The sequence below is a fragment of the Garra rufa genome, chromosome 23 (genome assembly GCF_049309525.1).
Source record: "Garra rufa chromosome 23, GarRuf1.0, whole genome shotgun sequence".
Classification (NCBI taxonomy): domain Eukaryota; kingdom Metazoa; phylum Chordata; class Actinopteri; order Cypriniformes; family Cyprinidae; genus Garra; species Garra rufa.
In genome coordinates this window covers 20,613,917-20,640,951 of record NC_133383.1, presented here as the reverse complement: position 1 = coordinate 20,640,951, position 27,035 = coordinate 20,613,917, and the positions used below count along the sequence as shown (strand labels likewise).

The following is a 27,035-nucleotide window of genomic DNA, read 5'->3' as shown; positions in this document are numbered from 1 at the left end:
AGCCCTAGTATTGTTTCTAAAAGAAATACTTAAAGGCAAATTATTTTAATCAAAGCATTTTATTAGTCAGTGAAATACCAGATTGTCGAATCTTTACATCTTTTTTTTAATTCTGACCTTTAATTTACAAAATATTTAAACCTTCCAACATATAGGACTGGTATACTTTGATGAAAAGAATGAAATAAAATAGCCTTATAGATTTTAAAACATGTCTTAGAGGTTTGTGGGTTTGCAAAAATAGATGATTAACTTTTACTGACAAAAATGCGTTTTAAAAAATATGTTTACTTTTTGTTACTTTCTTTCAGAGTAGCAGGTCATTTCTGTATGGTTTCATCTTCGTCATAGACTGCGAAAACGAGATGTAAATATAACTAATATAATAATAATTTTAAAATTAAAAAAATAAATAATTAAAAGAAGTCACGTGACGCGCGCGAGAGTTGTCGCTGAAGTGAACGCGCATCGCACGCGCTCATACACCCAGAGACACTTCGGTTGTGAGAGCAAGAGCAATGGACCAAATTAACGACCGAACGGTGAGTTGTATTATCATTGCTGTTTTTATTATTATTAACGATGGTAGTTTACGCTTGTACAACAGAAGTCTAATGCCTCAGGCTTAAGTTTACGGTCATGTCTCTGTTTATTTGAACGGTCATTTGTTGTATTTGTTTATCAAGTTCCTAAGTATGCGTTATGGCGACATACGAAGTGGCATTTCGCCTCATTATTGCCATTCATTCATTCAAATTCACTGGTTTATGGTTGATGCTTCAGACTGTATTTCAGCACCACGGAGAGCTCAGAAAGCACAGGATGCTTCTTAGATCTTGTAGCTTTTATGTTTACCTTTTTTTTAGTTAATAAAGTAATTAACTTCTATTTAACTTAGATCTAAAATAATGTACACCAGCTACAAAAAAGAAAAGAAGTACTTCAACAATAACAAGCTCTCTATGCAGTGTGCATTTCTCTGTACTGTTAACTGTTGGTGGTTTGTCACGGATCCAATTGAACAGAATGCACTTTATAAGTTTGTCCAAGAATTTTGTGTGAATTCAGAGTTTGGAATCTGAAAATAATCAGCCCTGCTGTTTAAAAATTATTCATATTTCCTTTGAAATCAGATTGCAAAACCTTTCAATAGAAAAACATAAAAAGTGCATCAATACTAACTTTTTACTAACAGAGGTGAGCATGAAAGACCAATCTTATTAACTATACATGGGGTCCTGTGTTCAACTGTGGCTATCAAACTATTGCATCAAACAGTACTATAAATTGTGGTTAGACATCAAAAACAGTCCCCAAATTTCACCAGGTGGTCTGTAAAAGGTTGTGATATAGCTCTCAGACCCTGTAAACTGACGAAAACAGCACAATGTTTTATGATTCAATGGCTAAGTAACCATTTTGGGGAATTCTGTATTTATCTCTCTTAAACTTCTTTTAAATAATTCATTTACAGTAATGAAAAGAGGTTAAAGAGGCAATATAAATATTCAGCAGCTGCAAATCTGCATAAGATCACAATGTTCTGGGTCTCTGTGCTGTGGAGGTTTTGATTCTGAATGAATGCATGAATCTCAATCAATACATATTTTAAAATTTACCTGCTTTTTGTGTCTAACAGGTCATTGTTAATGATGCACCTCATTACTGAGATCTACCAGAACTTCTTGATGTGCGTTTCAACTTTGTTTTCCTCCTGATCTCGAGATATTTAGAGGAAGGCAGCAAAATCCTCACACTTTAGAATAAGACGTTGCCCTGGCGACAGCTCATCCTTATCACGACTCTCACAAATATGCACCTCTGTGATTCAGTGGGAGGTTGATGATCTCCAGGGATATTGTTCTGAAGATTTCTGCTTTTTGTGACTCTTTCAGATGCCCTGAGGGACCTACCGGTATTCAACACTCTGATCTAAGAGAGGGTCTGAGGAAATGGGGATTTTACATTTGCTGGTATTTGTGTTCCTCGGAGACAGATTGGGTCCTACACGGCTGGACATTTTAGCAAAGGCCCAAGCCAGCGAGCGCCGTGTCTTGGCACACATTCCCGGAGACATCATCATCGGGGCTCTCTTCTCCGTCCATCATCAGCCGCCGGCCGACAAGGTTCACGAGCGCAAGTGCGGCGCTGTACGCGAGCAGTATGGCATCCAGCGGGTGGAGGCCATGATGCACACCCTGGACCGCATCAACGCGGACCCGCACATCCTGCCCAACATCACGCTGGGCTGCGAGATCAGAGACTCCTGCTGGCATTCGGCCGTGGCTCTGGAGCAGAGCATCGAGTTCATCCGTGACACTCTAGTCTCAGCCGAGGAGGAAGAAGGCATTTCTAAGTGTTCAACCGAAGGTGGAGGCACTCCCATGAAAGGGAAGAAGCCCATTGTGGGGCTCATCGGGCCTGGATCCAGCTCTGTGGCCATCCAGGTTCAGAATCTCCTTCAGCTCTTCAACATTCCCCAGATTGCGTATTCGGCAACCAGTATGGATCTCAGCGATAAGTCTTTGTACAAGTACTTTATGAGGGTGGTGCCCTCAGACGCCCAACAGGCCAGAGCAATGGTGGACATTGTCAAAAGATACAACTGGACCTACGTATCTGCAATTCACACTGAAGGTACGTGATCTTGTCACCCTTGAGGAAGCATTTTTCTTCACAGTCGGTTATAATGAGATTTTCCGCAGTTAGAAGAGAAACGCTTCTTAAAAGAATTAAATCTGCCCTAAAACTCTTGAGCGAATCATCTTTCTCGCATTAGTATTTCACAAAAGTCTTCCAGTGAGAAAGCCAGATCTCCACTGGCACGTAACACTATTATTTAAAGTGTTAAATCTTCCATGTTCTCAAAGGGAGATTTTATTAGGTGATAATGTATCACTCTGTCTGTTGCCGTTCACCTTTATCTTGGCCTAAACAGTGAAATCTCTTTATTATTCATAGAGGGAAATGTCACATCTTTTAAGGGGTCCTCATAAAGAGTTTATGTCTCTGATGCAACATGTGCAATGTGTAGTCAAGATCCAGGCATCTGCTAATCATTTTTATGTACTTGTTGATTAATGTTGATTAAATTAAACTTGATTACAAAAGATTTAGCACCATTTGAACTGCATTAAGTCAAACTTTGGTAACACTTTAATTTAAGAAACAGGCCAAAAGCAGTGTTTTCCAAAAGCATTGTAACCCTAAGTAAATCGTAGGACCATTGCTAACAATGACACGCAGCCCAGGTCTCACTATTAACTAGCATGCATATTGACATATCAGCTGTTTATTAGTACTTGTTAAGCACATATTAATACCTTATTCTGCTTGACCATGTTTTAAACTCCTAAAGGAGAAGTTCACTTCCAAAACAAAAAATTACAGGTAATTTACTCACCCCTTTGTCATTCAAGATGTACATGTCTTTCTTTCTTCAGTCGTAAAGAAATAATGTTTTTTGAGGAAAACATTTCAGAATTTCTCTCTATATGGTGCCTAAGAGTTTGAACCTCCAAAATGCAGTTTAAATGCAATCCCAGCTGAGGAAGAAGGTTCTTATCTGGCGAACGATCAGTTATTTTCTAAAAAAATTGACAATTTATATACTTTTTAACCTCAAATGCTTGTCTTGTCTAGCTCTGTGTGAACTCTGTGTATTCTGGTTCAAGACAGTTAGGGTATGTTGAAAAACTCCCATCTCATTTACTTCTCCAACTTCAAAATTGCTCTACGTCGCTGTTTTGACATTTTTTGTAAAGAGCGTTTGATCTTCTTTGCATGTTCACTTTGTAAACACTGGGTCGGTACTTCTGCAGCGATGTAAGACGATTTTGAAGTTAGAGGAGAAAGTGAGTTTTTCAACAGACCCTAACTGTCTTGAACCAGTATACACAGAGTTCACACAGAGCTAGGCAAGACAAGCTTTTGAAGTTAAAAATTATATAAATTGTCAATTTTCTTTAGAAAATAATCGATCGTTTTGCTAGATGAGACCCTTCTGAAGAGACCCTTTTGAAGCTGCATTTAAACTGCATTTTGGAAGTTCAAACACGGGGGCACCATAGAAGTGCACTATATGGAGAAAAATCCTGAAATGTTTTCCTCTTCCGACTGAAGAAATAAAGACACAAACATCTTGTATGACAAGGGTATGAGTAAATTATCTGTGCATTTTTGTTCTGGAAGTGAACTTCTCCTTTAATCCTACCCCATACATAAATTTAACAGTTACTTTACTAACTATTAGTAAGCAGCAAATTATTAACTGTACCTTAAAATAAAGCAACCTGATCTCATGACGAAAACTTACCTGTGGGAACTTCCTTGCAAGATTCGAAATATATACCGCCATATACATTTTGTGACAAACATGTCTAATGATATCTAATGATAACTTTGTACGAAAGTGATTACAAATGCTCAGCGTTTTACTGCCTCTAGTGTTCTTTTCTTTTGGAAACTGCAGTGATATGTACTTATTGGTACAAGTTTCCACAGGAACGTTTTCGTCATGAGACCAGGTAGCAATAGTGCAAGCGGGACCCAAACTTTAAAAGTGCCATAGAATGCATTGAAACAATGTTTTAAATTGTTCTTTGATATCTACATAGAAGATGTATGGCATAGGAAAGGGCAAAAAATCTCCAGAAACGGTTTTACAAGTCCATTTACAACCCTAGGATTTGTTCCCAGAATGAAATGGTCTGTTTTTGCCTTATTTGGAAGGTTCGTGAATATTAATGATGAGCTCTGCTCTGATTGGCTGTTTCACAGAGCTGCTCATCTCAATAGCTGGCACATGGAGGAAATATATATTTAATTACAGAGCTCTAGCCACTTTTAATATGCTGTTTGTTGAATCTGCCATTTTGAATCTGGGACATTTTACTCTCACTATTGTGATGCATGTGCTCTGTGTTATACTGCAGCTACACAAGTACTTACCACACAAGTTTAGATGCTTGTTAGTGATGCTCAGGATCTGTAAATCATTCGCCATCATCAGAGCAGTCATCTCTCCGTTTATGTGGTAAGTGAAATCTTATGTACTGCAATGTAACAGGTTAGCACTAGCATTAAGCTAACATGTCCCTTCAGTGGCTTGCCTTTTTTACTGATGTACTGACGTTACTGATGCAAATGTTGAGGGCGTAACTATTAACGATCGGGACTATTGTGTAATAGTCGGTGTTATGTTGGAATTGACCTATTTTTCAATGGTCTTCTGCAAACACCAGAATTATATAAGAAGGATGAAATAGTGGTGTTTGAGACTTGTGGTATGTCATGTCCATGTACTGAACTGATATTATTCAACTATGCCAAGGTAAATACAGTTTTCCATTCTATGGCACCTTTAAATCATGAATGTTCAAAGCAGTGCTATTTTAGTACCACTGAGATACTATTATAGTTCTTATTTTTATATTTCCTCTTTTTTGTATTAATTTGTTTTATTTCAGTTTTGCTTTTAGTTATTTTACTTCATCAAGTTAAACTAAATGAAAATGATACTTTTTTACTTTTGCAGTTAACATTTATTTTATATCAAGAAACAGATTTTATGGCTTTAGTTTTAGTTAACTACCATAATAAAAAAATCCTGATAATTTACTCACTCAATTTTGTCATCCAAGATGTTCATGTCTTTCTTTGCTCAGTTGAAAACAAATTAAGGTTTTTGAGGAAAACATTTCAGGATTTTTCTCCATATAGTGGACTTCTATGGGGAACAATGGGTTAAAAGTCCAAAATGCAGTTTTAATGCAGCTTCAAAGGACCATCGAAGAATAAGGGTCTTATCTAGTGAAACAATTGCTCATTTCCTTTAAAAAAATCTAAATTTTTGAACCACAAATGCTTGTCTTGCACTAGCTGAACTTCACGCATTGCATAATCACATTGGAAAGGTCACACATGGTTAACTCCCTCTCATTTTCTCGTCCAACTTCAAAATCGTTAGACGACATTGTTTAACCCTTTTTTTGTAAAGGCCGTTTGACACTTTGTAAACACTGGGTCGGTACTTCCACCTACGTCACTGTTACCTATCTAAAGTGACTAAGTAAAGTGTGAAGTTGAGCTAGTGCAAGACAAGCAGTTGTGATTAAAAAGTATATACATTTTTATTATTGTTTTTTTTTTTTTAAATGAGCAATCGTTTCACTAGATAAAATCCTTATTCCTTGATCGTGTAGAGCCCTTTGAAGCTGCATTAAAACTGCAATTTGGAACTTCAACCCGCTGATCACCATTGAAGTCCACTATATGAAGAAAAAACCCGGAATGCTTTCCTCAAAAACCTTCATTTCTTTTTGAATTAAGAGAGAAAGACTTGAACATATTGGATGACATGGGGCTGAGTAAATTATCAGGGCATTTTTATTCTGGACGTGAATTAATCCTTTAAGTTTTACCACGAGTGGATAGTTTACTGTATATATTACAAATTTAAGCAGTATATATCATAAATTCTTTTTTGTATATTGCATTTCAGTTAACATTTATTTTATTTCAAGTAACAAAAATGTGTTTAAGGTTTTAGTCGAACTCAAACGGTTTGGCTAGAAAATTGATGACTTCACAGACAGGTGTTAATTGCCAGCAGGAAGTTAAATGTGGAGCCCACCCCAATTTTCACCCACATACAGAACAAGGAGCTGTGAACTCCCTAATGTTGATTCATTTGCTTGCATATTAGTATTATATCATACTTAGACATTTGCAATTTGTGGGCTCATTTGTGAGCTCTATTGAGAACAAATGTTTGTAGTCACATTTGATTTGACTTGTGTTTAACAAGCTTGTCAATCAACAGGCTGAACCCCAATGGCGAATAGGTGTTTTTGCCAAGTTTAATATGAAAATAGCGAGTGAAATGACGAAAGACCTATGTTAATAGTCATATTTACTGTGTAAATGTATTTTATTGGAGGTATTGAAATGCAAATGTCTTTCAAACTAAGGCCATTCAGATTACGTGTCAAGCAGCATCATACCTTTCTGCAGATTTGTCGATCTATTGTTTCATCATGTTCAAAAGTGTCTTTGATGTTTTAGAACACCCCCATGATGCTTTGCATACAGCGTTAATAGACACGCTCATGTATTGTATTGTTGCTGCTCTTTTGTTTTGGCCTTTTTTGGCCTCGTGACAGACCACAGAACAAACCGAAATCATTAGCTGAAAGGCGATCATGATGATCATTTACATCTTTAGCTCTGTTTTCAGCGTCCGTGGGCGTTTAATGAATTTTCCTGTTTCAGTGAACGCACTGTTTAAAGACTCGTAGCTTCTGCAGCGTCTGTCTCTCTGTAGGAGGGAAAGAGAAAGTTGAGGTCATTAAAATATCTCCATTATTGTGTGCAGAGGTCATTTTACCCACATTTGTTATTGCTTCTTGTGACTAACCCATCGAATTGCGGGACCACCTGTTTTTTCTGCCCTTTATCGATGAAATGCCTGTGAAATATTATGTAACTCTAATTTTTTTTTAATTATATATCCATTTTTATCTGAGACAGAAGGTCTCTAGTGAAGTTCTAGTGAAGTTTGAGCGCAGCGAGGGAATTAATTCACCGAGCTGGCACAGAGGAATGGAGTGAAAGATTTGAAGAAGATCTTCCCTAAGGAGAGAGATTAGAGATGAAGCCATGCGCATTCGCAAGTACACGTCTCAAATCTAAGACTTCACAGAGATGAAGAATGAGATGCGTTTGATAGTCAACTCAAGTTGTGCATAGGTTATGCTCTTAGGTTTTATTAATTATCCTTTGATTATTTACACAATTGCAATTACACAATTACAAATACAGGATGCTAAATATAGTAAATATTGCTCAATAAAGGCATTTTTCTCATTAAACCATGATTGATTGAGAAGAATTTTGTAACATAATAATTCAGTTTACTGTCAATTTCAGTCATTTTAATACATAATTGTTAAATAAAAGTAACTTTTGAACAGTAGTATACATTATTAATATATTGAGATATACAATTGAGGTCAAAAGTTTACACCTTGCAGAATCTGCAAAATGTTAATTATTTTACCAAAAATGCATGTTATTTTTTATTTAGTACTGACCTGAATAAGATATTTCAAATAAAATACATTTACATATAGTCCACAAGAGAAAATAATAGTCGAATTTATAAAAATGACCCTGTTCAAAAGTTTACATACACTTGATTCTTAATACCTGAATGATTCACAGCTGTTTTTATTTTTAGTGATAGTTGTTCACGAGTCTCTTGTTTGTCCTGAACAGTCAAACTGCCAGCTGTTCTTCGGAAAAATCCTTCAGGTCCCACAAATTCTTTAGACATTTAGCATTTGTGTATATTTGAATGCATTCCAACAATGACTGTATGATTTTGAGATCCATCTTTTCACACTGAGGGCAACTGAGGGACTCATATGGAACTATTACAGAAGGGTCAAACGCTCACTCATGCTTCAGAAGGAAACACGATGCATTAAGACCCGAAGGGTAAACTTTTGAGGGTAAATTTTGAAGGTAAGGGTAAATTTAACTTATTTATAAGCTTCTAAAGAGCAGTACTAAATGAAAAAAGGTATTTAGGCAAAATAAGAAAAATATACACATCTTCATTCTGTTTAAAAGTTTACACCCCCGACTGTTAATGCATTGTGTTTCCTTTTGAAGCATGAGTGAGTGTTTGAACCTTCTGTAATAGTTGCATATGAGTCCCTCAGTTGCCCTCAGTGTGAAAAGACGGATCTTAAAATCATACAGTCATTGTTGGAAAGGGTTAAAATATACAAAAATGCTGGAAACCCAAAGAATCTGTGGGACTTGAAGTACTAAATAAAAAATAACGTGCATTTTTTATGATTCCTCTAATTTTTGTAAAATAACTAATGCATTTAGCAAAATTTAGCAAATATTTTCCCTATACAGTTCCTCAAAACTCTCATGTCAGGATCAATAGCAACGGATATTTCTCACCTTGCAAACACAGTTTACTCACTGGAATGCTAATAGCAACCTGGGGTTAAGCGTTTTCCTCTGGGACCTGGTGGTGATCCTTATGGTTCACATATGACCCCTGCCAGATTTTAACCTGCAACCTTTAGGTTACAAGTTCAGATTGTTAACCACTATGCTCAATCCTAATTTTTTTTAGCTATGTCACCAGAATGATCTTGAATGTTGTTTAAATCCTCATAATCTCCATGATCAGAACTCATAATCTCGGTTGTAATTGAGATGTTTGTGCATTGATTTGGCAGAAACGGTGAAAGTCGATTTATTCGGGTGAAACAAACCTGTGTGTTTGCTCTTTATCAAGCCATCTTTGCAATTGTATCAAATTCGCACCTCATAAAATGTGTGAAGACTGGGAACATTCCTCACACAAAAGTAGGTGACCTGATTTTTATGTAAATTGGGGGAGTTTACCCCTGACGCTTTATGAAAGAGGGGCACCATGGCCTGTTTTTGCATGGAAAATGTGAAATCTATTTGTATTTCTTACTGAATATATCCAGGAAACAAAGCATAGAACATGGGCACTTTTAGAGAATATAAATGACATTTCACGAGACTTTGCAGTAAATATGACATCTCTGTTTACATTACTTTCATTTCATGAGAAATCAAAATCTCCGTGATCACTGGAAATTAGTGTTTAATCTACTCTACCAAATGCTTCAATACTGATTCCACTAGCCCACCCAGTCAAGTCATGGAATTAATGAAAAAATACTTTTTTGTGTGTAAACACCAGAAGAACCAATGATGAGAATAAAATGTAGGGAAGTTAGGCAAACTTGTGCTTTTATTGGCTGTGTGTAGCACCTACAACTCAATTCAACAGCTATGTTTTCATCACCCTTTATTCCATCAGAAATGAGTGATGGTAATGCCAGATTTCGAGAATAAAATCCTTTAAATCGCAAAAAAGTTTTTGCTCGCTTGAGGTGCTTTTTGACTTTGTGACTTTTGATTTCAAACATGTTTCAAACTTAAAAATCATTCAATCTCTTAATATTCAGGGAACTACGGTGAGAGTGGAATGGAGGCCTTCAAAGACATGGCGGCAAAGGAGGGCATCTGTATTGCGCACTCTGACAAGATCTACAGCAATGCTGGAGAACAGAGTTTTGACCGACTTCTCGATAAGCTCAGAAGCCACCTGCCCAAAGCTCGAGTGGTGGCGTGCTTCTGCGAGGGCATGACCGTGCGTGGCATCCTCATGGCCATGAGACGCCGCCGCCTAGTTGGAGAGTTCCTGTTAGTTGGCAGGTAAGTAACCCAAAACATGTACTCTATGCACATGGATTTGTATTTTTGGCAGACATTTCTTATCAAAGCAATGGCAAAAAAACACTCCTGAAATTGTGCCTGTGAGCTGTGGCAAGCACTCTTCTTGGCAGGTTCAGAAAACAAATCTTGTTTTTCCTCAAAGTGTAGGTGGAGTATTAGAAAAGCTTACTGTACATCCATAACACTTACCACTGCAGAAAAAAAAACAAGCAGCATACTTGGGAAATATTGTAGAGGAGACAGAGAATTTGCCACATGTTTTACTCCAGTGACTATTTCTCAAGAGTATATTTGGTTTTGAGTATATTTGTTTTTTAATTTTAGATTATGTTTAGATGCATACCAATTTGGAAGCCTGTTGATTATTACTGCTTGTTACTTATTATTGCTACTTTTTATCTCACAATTCATACTTTTTTTGTTCGAATTGCGTGATACAAATTTGCAATTTTGCAATTTTTCTCAGAATTGTGAGATATTAAAAAAAACATTTCTTACAAAGTGAGAAATGTCTATATATATATAAGTCAAATTTCCAGGGAAAAAAGATTGATTGAACAGTTTTAATATCACAATTCCACAATTGCGTGTTATAAAGTCAGAATTGTGAGATATAAACATTTTTCTTGCAAATGGTAATTGCGACCTTTTATCTCACAATTCTGACTTTTTTTCTAAGAATTGCAATATAAACTCACAAAATTTAAAATGTGACTGAAAAAAGTCAGAATTGTGGGTTCTAAAGTTAGAATTGTGAGCAGTTTCTGACTTTATAACTTGCAATTGTAAGTTTATATCTCGCAATTCTGACTTATCTCACAATTCTAATATCCCAATTGCGTATTATAGAGTCAAAATTGCAAGATATAAACTCACAATTGCAAGTTTGCCTCACAATTAAAACTTTAGAACTCGCAATTCTGATTTTTTCCTTGCAAATGGTAATTGTAACTTTTTATCTCACAATTCTGACTTTTTTTCTGAGAATTGCGTGATACAAACTTCCAATTCTGAATTGACATATAAACTCGCAATTTTGACTTTTTTCTCGCAAATGTGAGTTTATATCTCTCAATTCGGACTTATTTTACAATTCCAATATCTATCAATTACGCAATTACATGTTGTAAAGTCAGAATTGCAAGATATAAATTCTGACTTTATAACTCGCAATTCTTTTTCTTGCAAATGGTAATTGCGACTTTTTATCTCACAGTTATGACTTTTTTTCTAAGAATTGAGAGATATAAACTCACAATTGCAAGTTAAAAAGCCAGAATTGCAGTTTGTCTTAATTCTAACTTTAGATTTTGCAGTTCTGACTTTTTTCTCGCAATTGCGACTTTTTCTCACAATTTTGACTTTTTTCTTGCAAATGTGAATTTATATCTCACAATTCTGACTTTTTTTCGCAATTGCGACTTTTTCTCACAATTTTGACTTTTTTCTCGCAAATGTGAGTTTATATCTCGCAATTCTGACTTATCTCACAATTCTAATATCTAGCAATTACGCAATTGCATGTTGTGAAGTCAGAACTGCAAGATATAAATTCTGACTTTATAACTTGGATTTCTGACTTTTTCTTGCAAATGGTAATTGTGACTTTTTATCTCAAAATTCAGACTTTTCTCTAAGAATTGTGCCATAAACTCGCAATACTGAAAATTTTCTCGCAAATGTGAGTTTATATCTCACAGTTCTTACTTATCTCACAATTCTAATGCATCACAATTGCGCAATTGCATGTTATTAAGTCAGAATTGCGAGATATAAACTCGCACTTGTGAGTTATAAAGAGTTATAAATTGCGAGAAAAAGTCAGAATTGCGAGTTATAAAGTCAAAATTGCAAGACATAAACTCGCAATTTTGACTTTTTTCTTGCAGTTCTGAATTATAATGTCCAATTTTTAGGGGGAAAAAATTCATATGTTCTTAATAATTGCGAGTTTACATCACAACTGCGTAATAACTTGCAATTGTGAGTTATAAAATCAGAATTGTGTGGTATAAACTCGCAATTCTGAGAAAAAAGTCACAATTGAGTGATTGAGTGAAATTGTGTGTTATAAAGAGAAAAAAGTTAGAAGTCAGAATTTTTTCTCAGAATTGCAAGATGTAAACTCGCAATTCTGACTTTTTTCTCACAAATGCAAGTTTATATCTCGCAATTTTGACTTATCTCATAATTCTAATATCTCACAATTCCGCAGTTGTGTGTTATAAAGTAAGTCAGATAAGTAAGATTTGCGAGTTAATGTCTTACAATTCTAAAAAAAATTTAAAAGTCACAGTTATCTTTTTTTAAGGAGAGTAAAGAGTGATGACTATCCAATTAGACTTTTTCACTGTAATTTCCTAGGAAAAGGTTTCCCACTATTGGGACATGTTATCATAAATCTTTACTGTGTGTTATCTTGTGTTCATTTAGTGCTTTTTCCACAGAGATTGAGATTCAGATAGGGTCACGGCATCAGCCAGTTCTGTAGGTATTTCAAAGATACCTTTTGAATATCCACCCACGCCTGTTGATCATCATCTGCAACTCTTTGCTTGTGTGTGTGTGTATATGTGTGTGTGAGAGAGACAAAATCAGGATGGATCAAAGATTGGAAGCAAGCCTCATCTTTCTGTCTGTTATCACCACAAATGTTGCCATCACCATCATCATCATCATCACCATCACAGTCATCCACTGCTAAAGCAAGGTATGTGATTTATGTTTATTTCAGTGACAGGCACTTGAGTCATGTAATGATAATGTCTCTTCTTGAGTAAGCGTGTTGATTCTGTAACGAAGACTTGAGAGGTTCTAATTGTGTAATGCTGGATCTGATTTTACAAGTACAGATGGTGTCTTAAACATTACCCAATAGGTTCTCTTCCTATTTGAGAAAGACATCAGAGACGCTTCAGCTATTTGTGAAAAATTACTAATTCACCATTCAATGGCTGACAAAAAGATAATGGTATATAACAGATTCTGTGAGAAAAGAGAAAGAGTTTGACTTGGCATCGACATGTTGAAAAATGTGCACGTGCTATTCATAGTGTCAAATGAAGTAAGAAATGATTCTTCCCATTTTTAATCTCCTGGAGTGTGACATCTAAATTACCTATTTTTAGCTTCACCCCCAATTCAGTTCTGGCTGTTCCATTAATAAATCGCTTATGGATATTACGGACTGAAATAATGTATTATGTCTTTGAGATATTAAACTAAGAATAATCCCTCCAATTCTGCTTCTGTTCAGGAGCTCTTCGGTTGGATAATTAGTCGTTCGTTATTTGGTGGACGCGATGACTGTTTTACAAACTCTTAGAGGTGAAGTGTGTCACTTTTTCAAAGTTAAAATACTGTATCTTATCTTATCCGAGTTTTAGTTACAGAGACATCTATGCTGTTTGAGGTGTTTGGGTATACATGCACGCTTCACCTTTAAGGATGAGTTTACAATAAATTGACTGGATAAGAAAAAAAACAATACAAATATCTGTCCTTCAATAATAACCTTTATTTTTTTATTTAACAATATATTGTGAAACATACGCCAGATAAATAGCCTTTGTTGGCACAAATCTGATATTATTTTCTGTCCTTAATACAGCAGCTTCCCACATAAATGTGTTTGTGTCATTCCTCTGTGGGCTAATTGTTAACAGATTAAAACTGTGATTCATATAGATTCCAAAACGTGAAACGCCCACAGACATATTGTTTGTGCAACGCTGATGGATGAAGCATTATAAACTTTTATTACTATTTCTCTCTTCTTCTCTAAAGAAACATTTTTTTATATAGGTTTTATATTTTTGATGTAATGCATTCACATATCCAACAGCAATTTTAATAAATAAGATAAATAAAAGTACACTCTTTAAATGATTTGTTGGAGTATTTTTCCAATGCCCACTTTATTTCAATCACAAACAAACTACATTATTTGAGATCAGCTCTTTTAAAGGTATACAGGTGCTGGTCATATAATTAGAATATTTTCAAAAAGTTGATTTATTTCACTAATTCCATTTAAGAAGTGAAACTTGTATAAAGTATACATTCATTCCACACAGACTGATATATTTCAAGTGTTTATTTCTTTTAATTTTGATGATTATTACTGACAACTAATGAAAACCCCAAATTCAGTATCTAAGAAAATTAGAATATTGCTTAAGACCAATACAAAGAAAGGATTTGTAGAAATCTTGGCCAACTGAAAAGCATGAACATGAAAAGTATGAGCATGTACAGCACTCAATACTTAGTTGGGGCTCCTTTTGCCTGAATTACTGCAGCAATGCGGCGTGGCATGGAGTTGATCCGTCTGTGGCACTGCTCAGGTGTTATGAGAGCCCAGGTTGCTCTGATAGTGGCCTTCAGCTCTTCTGCATTGTTGGGTCTGGCATATCGCATCTTCCTCTTCACAATACCCCATAGATGTTCTATGGGGTTAAGGTCAGGCGAGTTTGCTGGCCAATTAAGAACAGGGATACCATAGTCCTTTAACCAGGTACTGGTGGATATGGCACTGTGTGCAGGTGCCAAGTCCTTTGGAAAATGAAATCTGCATCTCCATAAAGTTGGTCAGCAGCAGGAAGCATGAAGTGCTCTAAAACGTCCTGGTATACAGCTGCGTTGACCTTGGACCTCAGAAAACACAGTGGACCAACACCAGCAGATGACATGGCACCCCAAACCATCACTGACTGTGGAAACTTTACACTGGACCTCAAACAATGTAGATTCTGTGCCTCTCTTCTCTTCCTCCAGACCCTGATTTCAAAAGGAAATACAAAATTTACTTTCATCAGAGAACATAACTTTGGACCACTTAGCAGCATTTCAGTCATTTTTGTCTTTAGCCCAGGCGAGAGACTTCTGACGCTGTCTGTTGTTGAAGAGTGGCTTGACACAAGGAATGCGCCAGCTGAAACCCTTGTCTTGCATACGTCTGTGCGTAGTGGTTCTTGAAGCACGGACTCCAGCTGCAGTCCACTCTTTGTGAATCTCCCCCACATTTTTTAATGTGTTTTGTTTTACAATTCTCTCCAGGGTGCGGTTATCCCTATTGCTTGTACACTTCTTTTCTACCACATCTTTTCCTTCCCTTCACCTCTTTATTAATGTGCTTGGACACAGAGCTCTGTGAACAGCCAGCCTCTTTTGCAATGACCTTTTGTGTCTTGCCCTTCTTGTGCAAGGTGTCAATGGTCATCTTTTGGACCACTGTCAAATCAGCAGTCTTTCCCATGATTGTGTAGCCTACAGAACTAGACTGAGAGACCATTTAAAGGCCTTTGCAGGTGTTCTGAGTTAATTAGCTGATTAGAGTGTGGCACCAGGTGTCTTCAATACGCCTTATTCAGCCCGCTGCCATTTTGAATCGAAAACGAGGCTGTGAGGGATAGTAGTCCAGCAGCGCCCACTGTGGCGCATTGTTGCGTACCGGGATGTAGATCGTATAGCCGTAAAATAATAGGTTATTTCACATTTTTCCACAGGACAAAGAGCTCCAGAAAACGTGGATTGTTCGACAGGACATATAACCTAACTTTCAGGTAACAATATTGCATTTTTTTGAGAAAATGACTGTGGAAAGACTGCTAATTTCTAATGGGAGCATGTTTATCTTCCTTTAAACGCTTACACAGAGTTTTTCAAATGATGTTATATAGATTAAAATGCTTAATGGTTTGTGTTAAGAGCCTGCAGCTAGGTCATAAGCGTCTTCCCGACCTTTATTATGAAATTACGATAAACATGACATTTTCCTTGTCTAAAGCAAGACAGAAACAAAACAATTATGTTCTGAATATCATTTTGCGATTTTAAAAGGGGTTGACATCAAACACTACATGGCAAACTAATAAATAAATGTTATCTTTTGATCGCTTTGCATAAAAATAAACTTTCAACCCACTGTTTTTTGTATGACTTAACATGTTGTCTGAAAGAGGCTTACGATCTAACTGCAGGCTCTTAACACAAACTATTAAACATGTTAATCTTTAAAACATCATTTAAAAAGAATATCTTTTTCATTTACAATCGCAAGGTTTTCTTTTCGTGAGGTCTTTGAGTCCAGGTAAACACAGACGGAGCTGAACCCTCCTTAAGCGTCCTAATTCCAGTCAGTGTTTTTGAAAAACAATCCTGAGTAAAATGTTGAGCACTCTTGTGTTCTTTGTAATCTATTTAGTTTAGTTGTTGTAGTAATACATCACATGTTAGCTCTGCGTAAACGTTTAAAGGAAGATAAACATGCTCGCATTATAAATGAGCAATTAGCCAACCGGCTAGTTTCCACAGTCATTTTCTTAAATAAATGCAATATTGTTACCTGAAAGTTAGGTTATATGTCCTGTCGATCAGTCCACGTTTTCTGGAGCGCTTTGTCCTGTGGAAAAATGTGAAATGACCTATTATTTTACGGCTATACGATCTACATCCCGGTACGCAACAATGCGCCACAATGGGCGCTGCTGGACTGCTATCCCTCACAGCCTCGTTTTCGATTCAAAATGGCAGCGGGCTGAATAAGGCGTATACTGAACCTTTTCACAATAATTTTCTCAGACACTGAATTGGGGTTTTCATTAGTTGTAAGTAGGGCTGCAACGATTAATCGAACGATGTTGTGAGGCGCGTCTAGACAATGAAGCCGGTACTTTGATTAGTAGTAAATCTCCATCACGTGCGTTCAGCTGGAGCGGCAATTCAAACACCCCGCCGTAAATCACTGACAAGCCACGCCAAATCGCGCTGAAAATCGAATTCGAGATTTACTACTAATCAAAGTACCGGCTTCATTGTCTAGACGCGCCTCACAACATCGTTCGATTAATCGTTGCAGCCCTAGTTGTAAGTTATAATCATCAAAATTAAAAAAGAAATAAACACTTGAAATATATCAGTCTGTGTGGAAAGAATGTATACATTATACAAGTTTCACTTCTTGAATGGAATTAGTGAAATAAATCAACTTTTTGAAGATATTCTAATTATATGACCAGCACCTGTAGTTCACTCAAAAATGAAAATTCTGTCATTAATTACTCACCCTCATGTCGTTCTAAACCTGGAAGACCCTCGTTCATCTTCAGAGAACAAATTTTTTCGATTAAATCCAAGAGCTTTCTGACTCTCCTGCATAGACAGCAATGCAACTGAAATGTTCAAGGCTCAGAAAGGTAGTAAGGACATAAAAAAATAGTCTATGACATCAGTGGTTCAACCTTAATTTCATGACGTTATGAGAATACTTTTTATGCACAAAGAAAACAAAAATAACAATTATTAAAATGATGTCCTTACTACCTTTCTTGGCCTTGAACAGTTGCGCTGCTCTCTGTGCACTCGGATTTCATCCAAAATATCTTAATTTGTGTTCCAAAGATGACCGAAGGTCTTGGGTTTGGAACAACATATTTAATGAATATCCATTTTTGGGTGAATTATCCCTTTAAATAACTTAAACAGATGACATCAAACTGCATGCATTTGGAAAATCATTGTTTTGGTGAAGTTTAACAGGCTGGTTGATTTGCTCTGTGGTAGGGGCCTATATTTGGCTTATTTGTGTCGTTTCTGAATATTTGAAGAGGATCTATTTCAGAAAATGGTGTCATGGTCTTTATTCTGGGCCTCTGGGCATTCCACACAGCCTGGATGTGCTGAGAGAAGATGCCATGTTTATGGGGGTGCCAGTGTGTGTGTGTGTGTGTGTGTGTGTGTGTGCGTGGGTGAGGTGTGTTTGCTTGTGCATGAGTGGATGACCGAGTTTGTGTGTGTGTGTTTGTTTGATGAGGTGTCAGACACCAGCTCCAGGGAAGGTAGCCGAATGTTAAGTTTTTTTTTTGTTTGTTTTTCTATGGTTCAGTGAGAATGTGGCCACTGTGTCTCTGTTCCAGTTTTTGGTCTCTTTGTGGCTACAAAAGTGATAAAGTGTCTCAAGACATCAAAAAACTCCATGTGCTTTCTTTGGTATATTGGTTGCTTTCTGATTTCAGTCAAATATGTAATGCACCATGTATGCATGTTTGCTTTATTTACCATCAATTCGTTGAAAAACCAGTGTAATCTTCTAATTGAAAAAAAAAATAGTTTTTAAATACCAAAATATATTACAAAGTGTACTTCAAGGGGCAGAAAAATACATTTCCAATATTAAATATTAATATTAATTTACCATGCATATTTAAAACATATCCAATAAATATAGGAGTCAATAATATAGTTGCAAGCAGCGATTACGGGGCCAAGCACAACAGAGGTAAAATGAAGAGCTAAGGAGCTGTTCTTAATTACTCAGTAAAGACCAGGGTTCTCCAACGCTGCTCCTGAAGAACTACCTTGCTGCAGACTTAAGATGATCTAAGCCAATTTTGGTGAAAAATGTACAAACTTTGGGACGTTTTAAAAAGTAGATATTTTGGAATGTTTGGAACATTTTTGTGTGAATTCAACTCAGTATGAGCCAAGGAATCAGAAGAAAAAAGAATTTGCTTTCAGACCTTAAGGTTTAAAACTTATAAGCAGAAACATGACGGTAAATTTGGCCTGTTGGTGATGCTATAGAGTTTGAGTTAGAGACTTAAAATTTGCTGTGGTTAATGAGGAGACTGTCTTGTATCCGTGTGCCAAATTTCAGAACTTTCTCACAAGCGATTCTAAAAGATTCATAAGATTCATAACAATACGTTTGAAAAATACAGCATTTTACTACCAATTTCAAAATGGTCCATGCTCAAAATGGCTGACATAGGAATATTTGGTATCATTTAATTTGATATGCTACTCTGAATCTAACGAGATCACTATTATGATTGTGATTATGAGTGTTTAGAAAATGTGAACAAACATGTTATATTTTTATATCTTTTGACCAGTAGGTGATGCTGTGTCAAAACCGTTCATGTGCCCGCAGTTCATACTTTGTATATGTACCAAGGGTGGTTAAAATCTCTTAAAGCATTGCAAAGATATAGCCTCATGTCCATTTTTGAACAAAATTTGTCAAATCCATTAATGCGCTTTACCAAAGCGTTTTGGTATATCAAAAAGCTTTTGATAACTTTTTTCCAGCATTCTCTGAAGATGATCTGAGACAATTTTGATGAAAATCAGACAAACCATCTAGGACGAGGTCGAAAAAGTAGATTCTTAACAAAATTCAAAATTGCGAAAAAATGTTATTGTGAAAATATAAATTTTGCCTTTGACTCAGAATGAGGAAAATTAAGCGATTAAGGAACCAAGCATATCAGAGGTAAAATGAAGAGCTAAGGAGCTGTCTTTAATTCTAGATGGTTTTCACCAAAATTGGCTCAGATCGTCTTCAAAAAATGCTTTTGATACATTTTTGCCAGCATTTTTTGAAGATGATATGAGCCAATTTTTGTGAAAATTGGACAAACTGTCTAGGACAAGTTTGAGAAAGTAGATATTTTGGAAAATTCAAAATTGCAAAAAAATCTTTAACGCAGTAATTAATATTTTTGTGTGCATTTAACTGTGTGCAGACCTTATGTTGCAAAACTTATCAGCAGAAATATGAGAGCAAATTTGGTCGGTTGGTGGCACTATAGAGTTTGAGTTAGAGACTCCAAATTTGCTGTGGTTAATGATGAGATTGTCCTCTATCCATGTGCCAAATTTCAGAACTTTCTCACAAGCGATTCTAAAAGATTAAAATGTTTGGAAAATACAGCTTTTAGTTAGAAATTTCTAAACGGTCTTTTTTTCTAACATAGGAAAATATAAACAAAAATGTCACATTTTTATATCTTTTGTCTAGTAGGTGGTGCTGTGCCGAAACCACTCATATGTACCAAGTTTAGTCCAAATCTGCTAAAGATATAGCCTCATGTCCATTACAGAAACGTTAACATTACAAAAGCTTTTGATAATTTTTGCCAGCATTTTCTGAAGATGATCTAAGCCAGTTTTATTGAAAATCAATTTGCTATGGTTAATATTGAGACTGTCCTCAATCTGTTTGCAAATTTCATAACTTTACCACAAGTGGTTCTATGGGCTGCCATAGACTCCTATTTATGTAAAATATACATTTGCAAAAAAAAGGCCATATTTATATAATTTTGGAATATATTCACGTTTAGAAATCAAATGGTGTTTTTTCCCGGCATATAGTACTAGAGTACAAGTTCATCCTTACAAAAACAATTGTTACCAAAAGCTGTTTTTTAGCAGCCTATTGACAGCCATGGAAACAGTGATGTCCAGGCTCCTCCGTCTCACAACTGAATGACTTTCAATTATTTACTAATGAGCAGTTTGCAGACTGTGCCCAGCCATCTGTCTCTAGTAAGTGTGAGGACACGATTGTATTCTGTTGTATTGTCTGTCAAAATGTTCGTCAGTGAAGTGTGCACAAGAGCTGATCTATTGCTGATGAGTGCTGATCTGACTCCCCCCGCCAGGGATGGATAAAAATGTAACCTAATTTAATCACCAGTTTCACTTTGCAGTGTCTTTGCAGCGTTTGTTAGTGTAAATCTGATCTTTTTTATCCTTAATGCAGTAGCTTCCCACATAAACGTGTTTGTGTCATTCCTCTGTGGGCTAATTGTTAACAGATTAAAACGCCCACAGACGTATTTTTTATTTTTGTGAAACAGTAGCGTATAAAGCATAAAAACTTTTTTTAATTCTCACTAAAACCAGATTAAGTCATTTTTTAGTGCTAGGAAAGCTGACTACATCTGATTGAATTACAAAAGGTAACACTTTGTAATAAGTTTATATAAAATAAAGTACCATTATTTAACATTATTTAGCACTGCTGAGGTTTAAATAAGATGTACTGTTAATATATATCTCTTTTAATGCCCTCGCAAAGAACAAGCAAGAAATGTCCTACTTGCTGGTACATTAAATGCATATAGCAGATATTCGCCCAGCTATAATTTTGCAGTATGTTTTAATATGCTGTAAAATGCCGTCAGACATCTTTGTAAAGCCACTGACGCCTTTGCTTTGGCATTTTTCTGTCTTTTTTTAAGTTTTCCTGCAGCAGCAGTGGGCAGAGTGAGGCTGACCTGCTGGGGTCAGTGTGTGGGTTTACTGAGCTGTTCAGCTCTTTTCCATGAGATGATTCAAGCTGCTACTAACATGCTCCTCTATGCTTTCCCTCCCATTGCTTTTGCCTCCAAGGACAAGTTATGAAAGCCTCTCCTTACCTACCATGAGAACAAAAATGATACCTCCCACACACTTCTGAGTTGTGTAACATTTAGCGCTATGAGTTTAGGAAGTGTTCGAAAACATATAGATGAAGTGGACGCTGAAAAGTATAGTTTCTTTCCAGAGATCCCTTTGATGCTTAATGGTGAAGCTTTGGAGCACATATATCTCATGGAGAGCTTTATTATGAGTCTGTCACAGTACTGTCGCTATGAAATACTGGCCGGCTGTGTCCTCGAGACCTAATTCATAGAGTAACCTGGTCATAACTACTGGGCTTTGCCTGTTATGTGGGTCAGTTTGGACCGGGAGGCTCCCTGACTGGCTCTCAGGGGGGGTTGTTCTATAAAAAAAGCCATTCATTACTCACTTGTCTCTTGTACATTTTGCAGTGATGGTTGGGCAGACCGCTATGATGTCACTGATGGGTTCCAGAGGGAGGCAGCTGGGGGAATCACTATCAAGCTACAGTCTGCTTATGTCACGTGGTTTGATGATTACTACTTGAACCTGCAGCTGGACACGAACCTCCGCAACCCCTGGTTCCCTGAGTTCTGGCAGCACCGCTTCCAGTGCCGGCTGAAGGGACATGCTCAAGAGAGTGCCATATATAACAAGACCTGCACCAGTGAGTGGAAGATGATCCCTGACCACATCACACCTACAGCTTACACAATTTTAGGACAGTTTATCTAGATATCTGTCCTTTCATCAATTCATCCATCTAAACGTCCATCCATCTTTATATATATGTATACATCAGCTTATCTATGAACTCAACTGTTCTTCATTCATTCAGTCATCTATCCATAAATTTAATTGTCTTCCACTGTTTTATTTACTCAGTCATCCATTCATCCATCCATCCAACCATGTATCCATCTATTCATCAATCCACAATTTTAACAAGTAATCTATTCATTCATCTATACATCATCCATCCATCAATCTTTTGATCTGTTCATCTTTATATACATTTGTCCTTCCAAGACTTTGTTTTTTTCATCTATCCATCCATCAGTCTTTCATTACATTATTTCATCGATTCTTGTATACATCATCTATTATTTTGTCAATATATTCATCCATCTTTACATCCATTTGTCTTTCCAGTACTTTATCTATCCATCCATCCATACATCCAAATATCTATACATCAATCTTTCATTCCATCAGTTCATCTATTTATTCATTTATTCATTATCCATGCATCCAGTCACCCATACTGCCCTCCATCCCTTCTCATCTTTTTGTTCATTTATTCATCATCCATCCATCCCTCCATCCATCCCTCCATCTGTTTATATATCATTTGCCTTTCCACTACTTCATCTATTTGTCCTTCCATCCATCATTTCATAATTTCATCTATGCATTCATTCCATCCATCCATTCGCCCCTTTCATTCCGTCTTTCATTCCATCCATCTATCCATCTTTCATTCCATCATCTATCCATCTGTCTTTCATTTCAGCCATCCATCCATTTGTCTTTCATTCTGCCTTTCATTCCATCCATTCATCCATCCATCCATCCGTCTTTCCTTCCATCTATCCATTCCTTTCATTCCATTCATCATCCATCTGTCTTTCATTCCATGCATCTTTCATTCCATCCATCCATATATCCCTTTCATTCCATCTTTTATTCCATCCATCCATCTATTCGTCTTTCATTCCACCCATCCCTTTCATTTCGTCTTTCATTCCATCAATCCATCCATCTGTCTCTCATTCCATGCATCTTTCAGATCATCCATCCATCCATCCGTCTTTCTTTCCAACCATTTTTCATTCCATCCATCCATCTATCTGTCTTTCATTCCATCCATCCATTCTTTTCATTCCATTCATCCATCCATCTTTCCAACTTTCATTCCATCCATTCATTTGTTTTTCATTCCATCTGTCTTTCATTCAATCATTTTATCCATCCATCCATTTGTCTTTCATTCCATCTGTCTTTCATTCCATCCATTTATCCATCGGTCCATCCATCCATTAGTAGTTCATGCCATCCATCCCTTTCATTCCATCCATCTACCTATCTGTCTTTCATTTCAGCCATTCATCCATTTGTCTTTCAATCTGCCTTTCATTCCATCCATTCATCCATCCATCCATCCATCCGTCTTTTCTTCCATCTATCCATTCCTTTCATTCCATTCATCCATCCATCCCTTTCATTTCGTCTTTCATTCCATCAATCCATCCATCCGTCTCTCATTCCATGCATCTTTCAGATCATCCATGCATCCATATGTCTTTCATTCCAACCATCATTCATTCCATCCATCCATCCATCCATCCATCTATCTGTCTTTCATTCCATCCATCCATTCTTTTCATTCCATTCATCCATCCATCTATCCAACTTTCATTCCATCCACACATTTGTCTTTCATACCATCTGTCTTTCATTCAATCATTTTATCCATCCATCCATTTGTCTTTCATTTCATCCATTTATCCATCGGTCCATCCATCCATTAGTAGTTCATGCCATCAATTCATTTGTTCATTCAGGTATTCATAATTCATCTAGCCATCCATTTGTCTTTCCACTGCTTCATCTGTTCATCCATTTATTCATCTATCTAACAATGAATCTATCAGTCAACAAAAATATAATCAAAAGGATTGCATAATATCATTGTATGCTGAGAAAAGCCCCTAAATGAAGATAAAGGCATTAATGTGGCAGATAAAAGCACTGAATAGATAATACAAAAAGTGTCTTTATAATTTGATATATTATTTATTTCATTGTTTGTTTTCACTACACCATCTCATAGAGAAAGAGTTGCTCCGACACCAGTATGCCCAGGACACAAAGATGGGCTTTGTGATCAATGCCATCTACTCAATGGCTTACGGCCTGCATGCCATGCAGAAGTCTCTGTGTCCTGGCTACACAGGTCTGTGTGAAGCCATGCGGCCGATTGATGGAGGTAAACTCTTAGAATTCCTCATGAGGACAAACTTCAGTGGTGTCTCGGGAGAAGTGGTGCTGTTTGATGAAAACGGAGACTCCCCGGGGAGGTAAGAATCGTTCATATTCTGCTCCACACACAAGTCAGAATGTGCTTCTAAACTCCCTTCAAAGAGAACAAAAACAATCTCTTGTTGATACCATTGTGATTTTCAAAAATATCTTGGTTCAGACTGAATGGCTTTATGAGCAAAACATGAATGATGCTGGGTTAACTATTTCATACCCATAACAGTGCATTTACGTTTGTTTTTTAGGTATGAAATTATGAACTTTAAACAGATGAGTGAGGAGGACTATAGCTACATCCACGTGGGCAGCTGGGACAACAGTGGGCTGAAGATGGATGATGAGGAGATTTGGGCCAACAGCAGTGCCATCATCAGATCAGTGTGCAGTGATCCCTGTGAAAAAGCTCAGATAAAGGTGAAAAAAGGCAGTAAATTAATCTTTTGAGGAATTTTTTTTTATATCAGTGTATATGTGTTTTGTCAAATTTATGGAAGCCAGTTTTCACCACTGAATAAAAAAAAACAAGATAAAAAATGTAATTGCAATTTATCTTACAATTCTGAGATTATCATTTTTTAATTACGAAATACAAACTCTCAAAACAGACTCTCTTGGAGGAGTCGGTGAAACTCACCAAGCTGGGTGTGCCTCTGACGGATCTGATGGATCCAAATAACGACGCCGAACAACTTTACGACGTTTAAATAAAGCGCAGCTATTCTCTCAACAAAATCCATGTCAGCCATTTTGCAACGAACATACTGGCGGCCAGGCGGCAGAAGCCCCTCCCATGACGCGAATTTGCGTCTGTTGTGAAGTTATTTCCACTCGCGAATGACGCAAATTTTACCTTCAAGCGCTCAACTACGCACGAATAGCGCCCTGTGTGAACGCACCATGAGGAAAAAAGTACAAATCTCGCAATTAGTTTTTTTTCTTGCAGTTGCGAGTTTATATTTCACAATTCTGACTTTATAACACACAATTGTGAGTTTATATCTTGCTATTCTGAGAAAAAAGTCAGAATTGTGAGAGTTTTTAAGTCAGAATTGTGATATAAACTCAAATAAAACAATTGAGTTGACTTTACAGTTCTGACTTTATAACTTGCGATTGCGAGTTTATATCACGCAATTCTAAGAAAAAGTCAGAATTGCGAGTTTATCCCCTGGTTTCACAGACATGGCTTAAGCCTAGTCCTAGACTAAAATGTAAGTTTGAGCTGTCTCAAACTGATTTTTTTCTGAGACACGTTTATAAAAATTGCTTAAATGTCTTCATTGAACTATGGCCTAATCCTGGCTTAAGTTAAAATCCTGTCTATGAAACCGGCCTATATCTTACAATTCTTACTTTATAACATGCAATTTCAAGTTTTTAAGTCAGAATTGTGATATAAACTCATAATTCAGAGTTTTTGTTTACCTTTTGCAATTCTGACTTTTCTAAAAAAATGCATGATATAAACTCTCAGTTGAAAAAAGGTCAGAATTGTGATATAATATAATAATTGCTGAATAATATAACTTTTTTATTTTTCAGACCTCAAACTTTTGAATGGTAGCATATATATTTTAGTTTAACTAATAAGACGTAATATAGACATTATGATATCTCAAATCATGTATCTTAAAGAAGACGGGTGTTTTCTTGTTTTCGTGAATTTAAAAACTTAAAAAACTATTAACTTACACTGATACAGAACCCTGAGCCATATTTACAAAGCAAATGTTCATATAAACTTGGAGGTGGAACTTCAAGCACCCACAACACCTTAGCAACTACATGGCAACCACTCAAAACACCCTGGTAGCCACATAGCAATGCACTAAAAACCACTTTGAACACTGCAGCAACCGCATAGCAGTGCACCACAACCACCCACAACACTTTAGCACTGTGGTGGCGGTACTGAGAGCAAACATTTTCTTTACAGAAATCTATAACTTATATAACTTGACCTCTCTGTTCTGACCACCTCAGGTTATCCGTAAGGGTGAGGTGAGCTGCTGCTGGACCTGCACTCCGTGTAAAGAAAACGAGTTTGTGTTTGATGAATACACATGTCGTATGTGTGAGCTTGGATCCTGGCCTAAAGATGACCTCACAGGTGATTCTACATCTACCTTCAGAGCAAAATGTAGTTCTTCTTGGAGTTCATCCAGAAGTCACAACCCATGATACTAAACTTCTCAGACCAGCCACATAAGCTTGTCATCACGTACAGCAGTGTGTGATATAAGTATCTGGGTCACAGAATAACATAGGAGACCCATTTATCTCTTAGAGCGTTATTTGAGAATCTGGACCACGGCAACTTAATGCCAAAAACAGAGATTTGGTCTTGGCGGGGGTCCCGTCACAATGTTCCAGAATTGCTGTCAAGCGTAAGCCCTGAAGCAGCAGTCTCTCAGCATGTAGTACATTACTGAGAACCGAGACCGCTCTGCTGTTCATGCAAGAGCCTTAATGCCAATTTTTCGACATTTAGTAGCAGGTGGTTTTGATTTTGAGTACCTGCA

The 27,035-nt window shown here is 36.7% G+C and overlaps 1 protein-coding gene across 2 annotated transcripts in view; it reads left to right on the top strand.

The window, feature by feature from the left end:
- The first annotated feature begins 459 nt into the window (after positions 1-459).
- Positions 460-27,035, top strand: part of grm5a (glutamate receptor, metabotropic 5a) — a 37,905-nt gene continuing 11,329 nt past the window's right edge. The window contains exons 1-7 of one of the 2 annotated variants that reach the window (XM_073829059.1): positions 460-542; positions 1,640-2,637; positions 10,029-10,278; positions 21,903-22,138; positions 24,305-24,551; positions 24,759-24,927; positions 26,497-26,623. In XM_073829059.1, coding sequence (XP_073685160.1) covers positions 1,953-2,637; positions 10,029-10,278; positions 21,903-22,138; positions 24,305-24,551; positions 24,759-24,927; positions 26,497-26,623 — 1,714 coding nt within the window. In that variant the 5' untranslated portion in view covers positions 460-542; positions 1,640-1,952. The remainder of the gene's footprint in view (positions 543-1,639; positions 2,638-10,028; positions 10,279-21,902; positions 22,139-24,304; positions 24,552-24,758; positions 24,928-26,496; positions 26,624-27,035) is intronic. The other variant, XM_073829060.1, reaches the window with a different exon arrangement.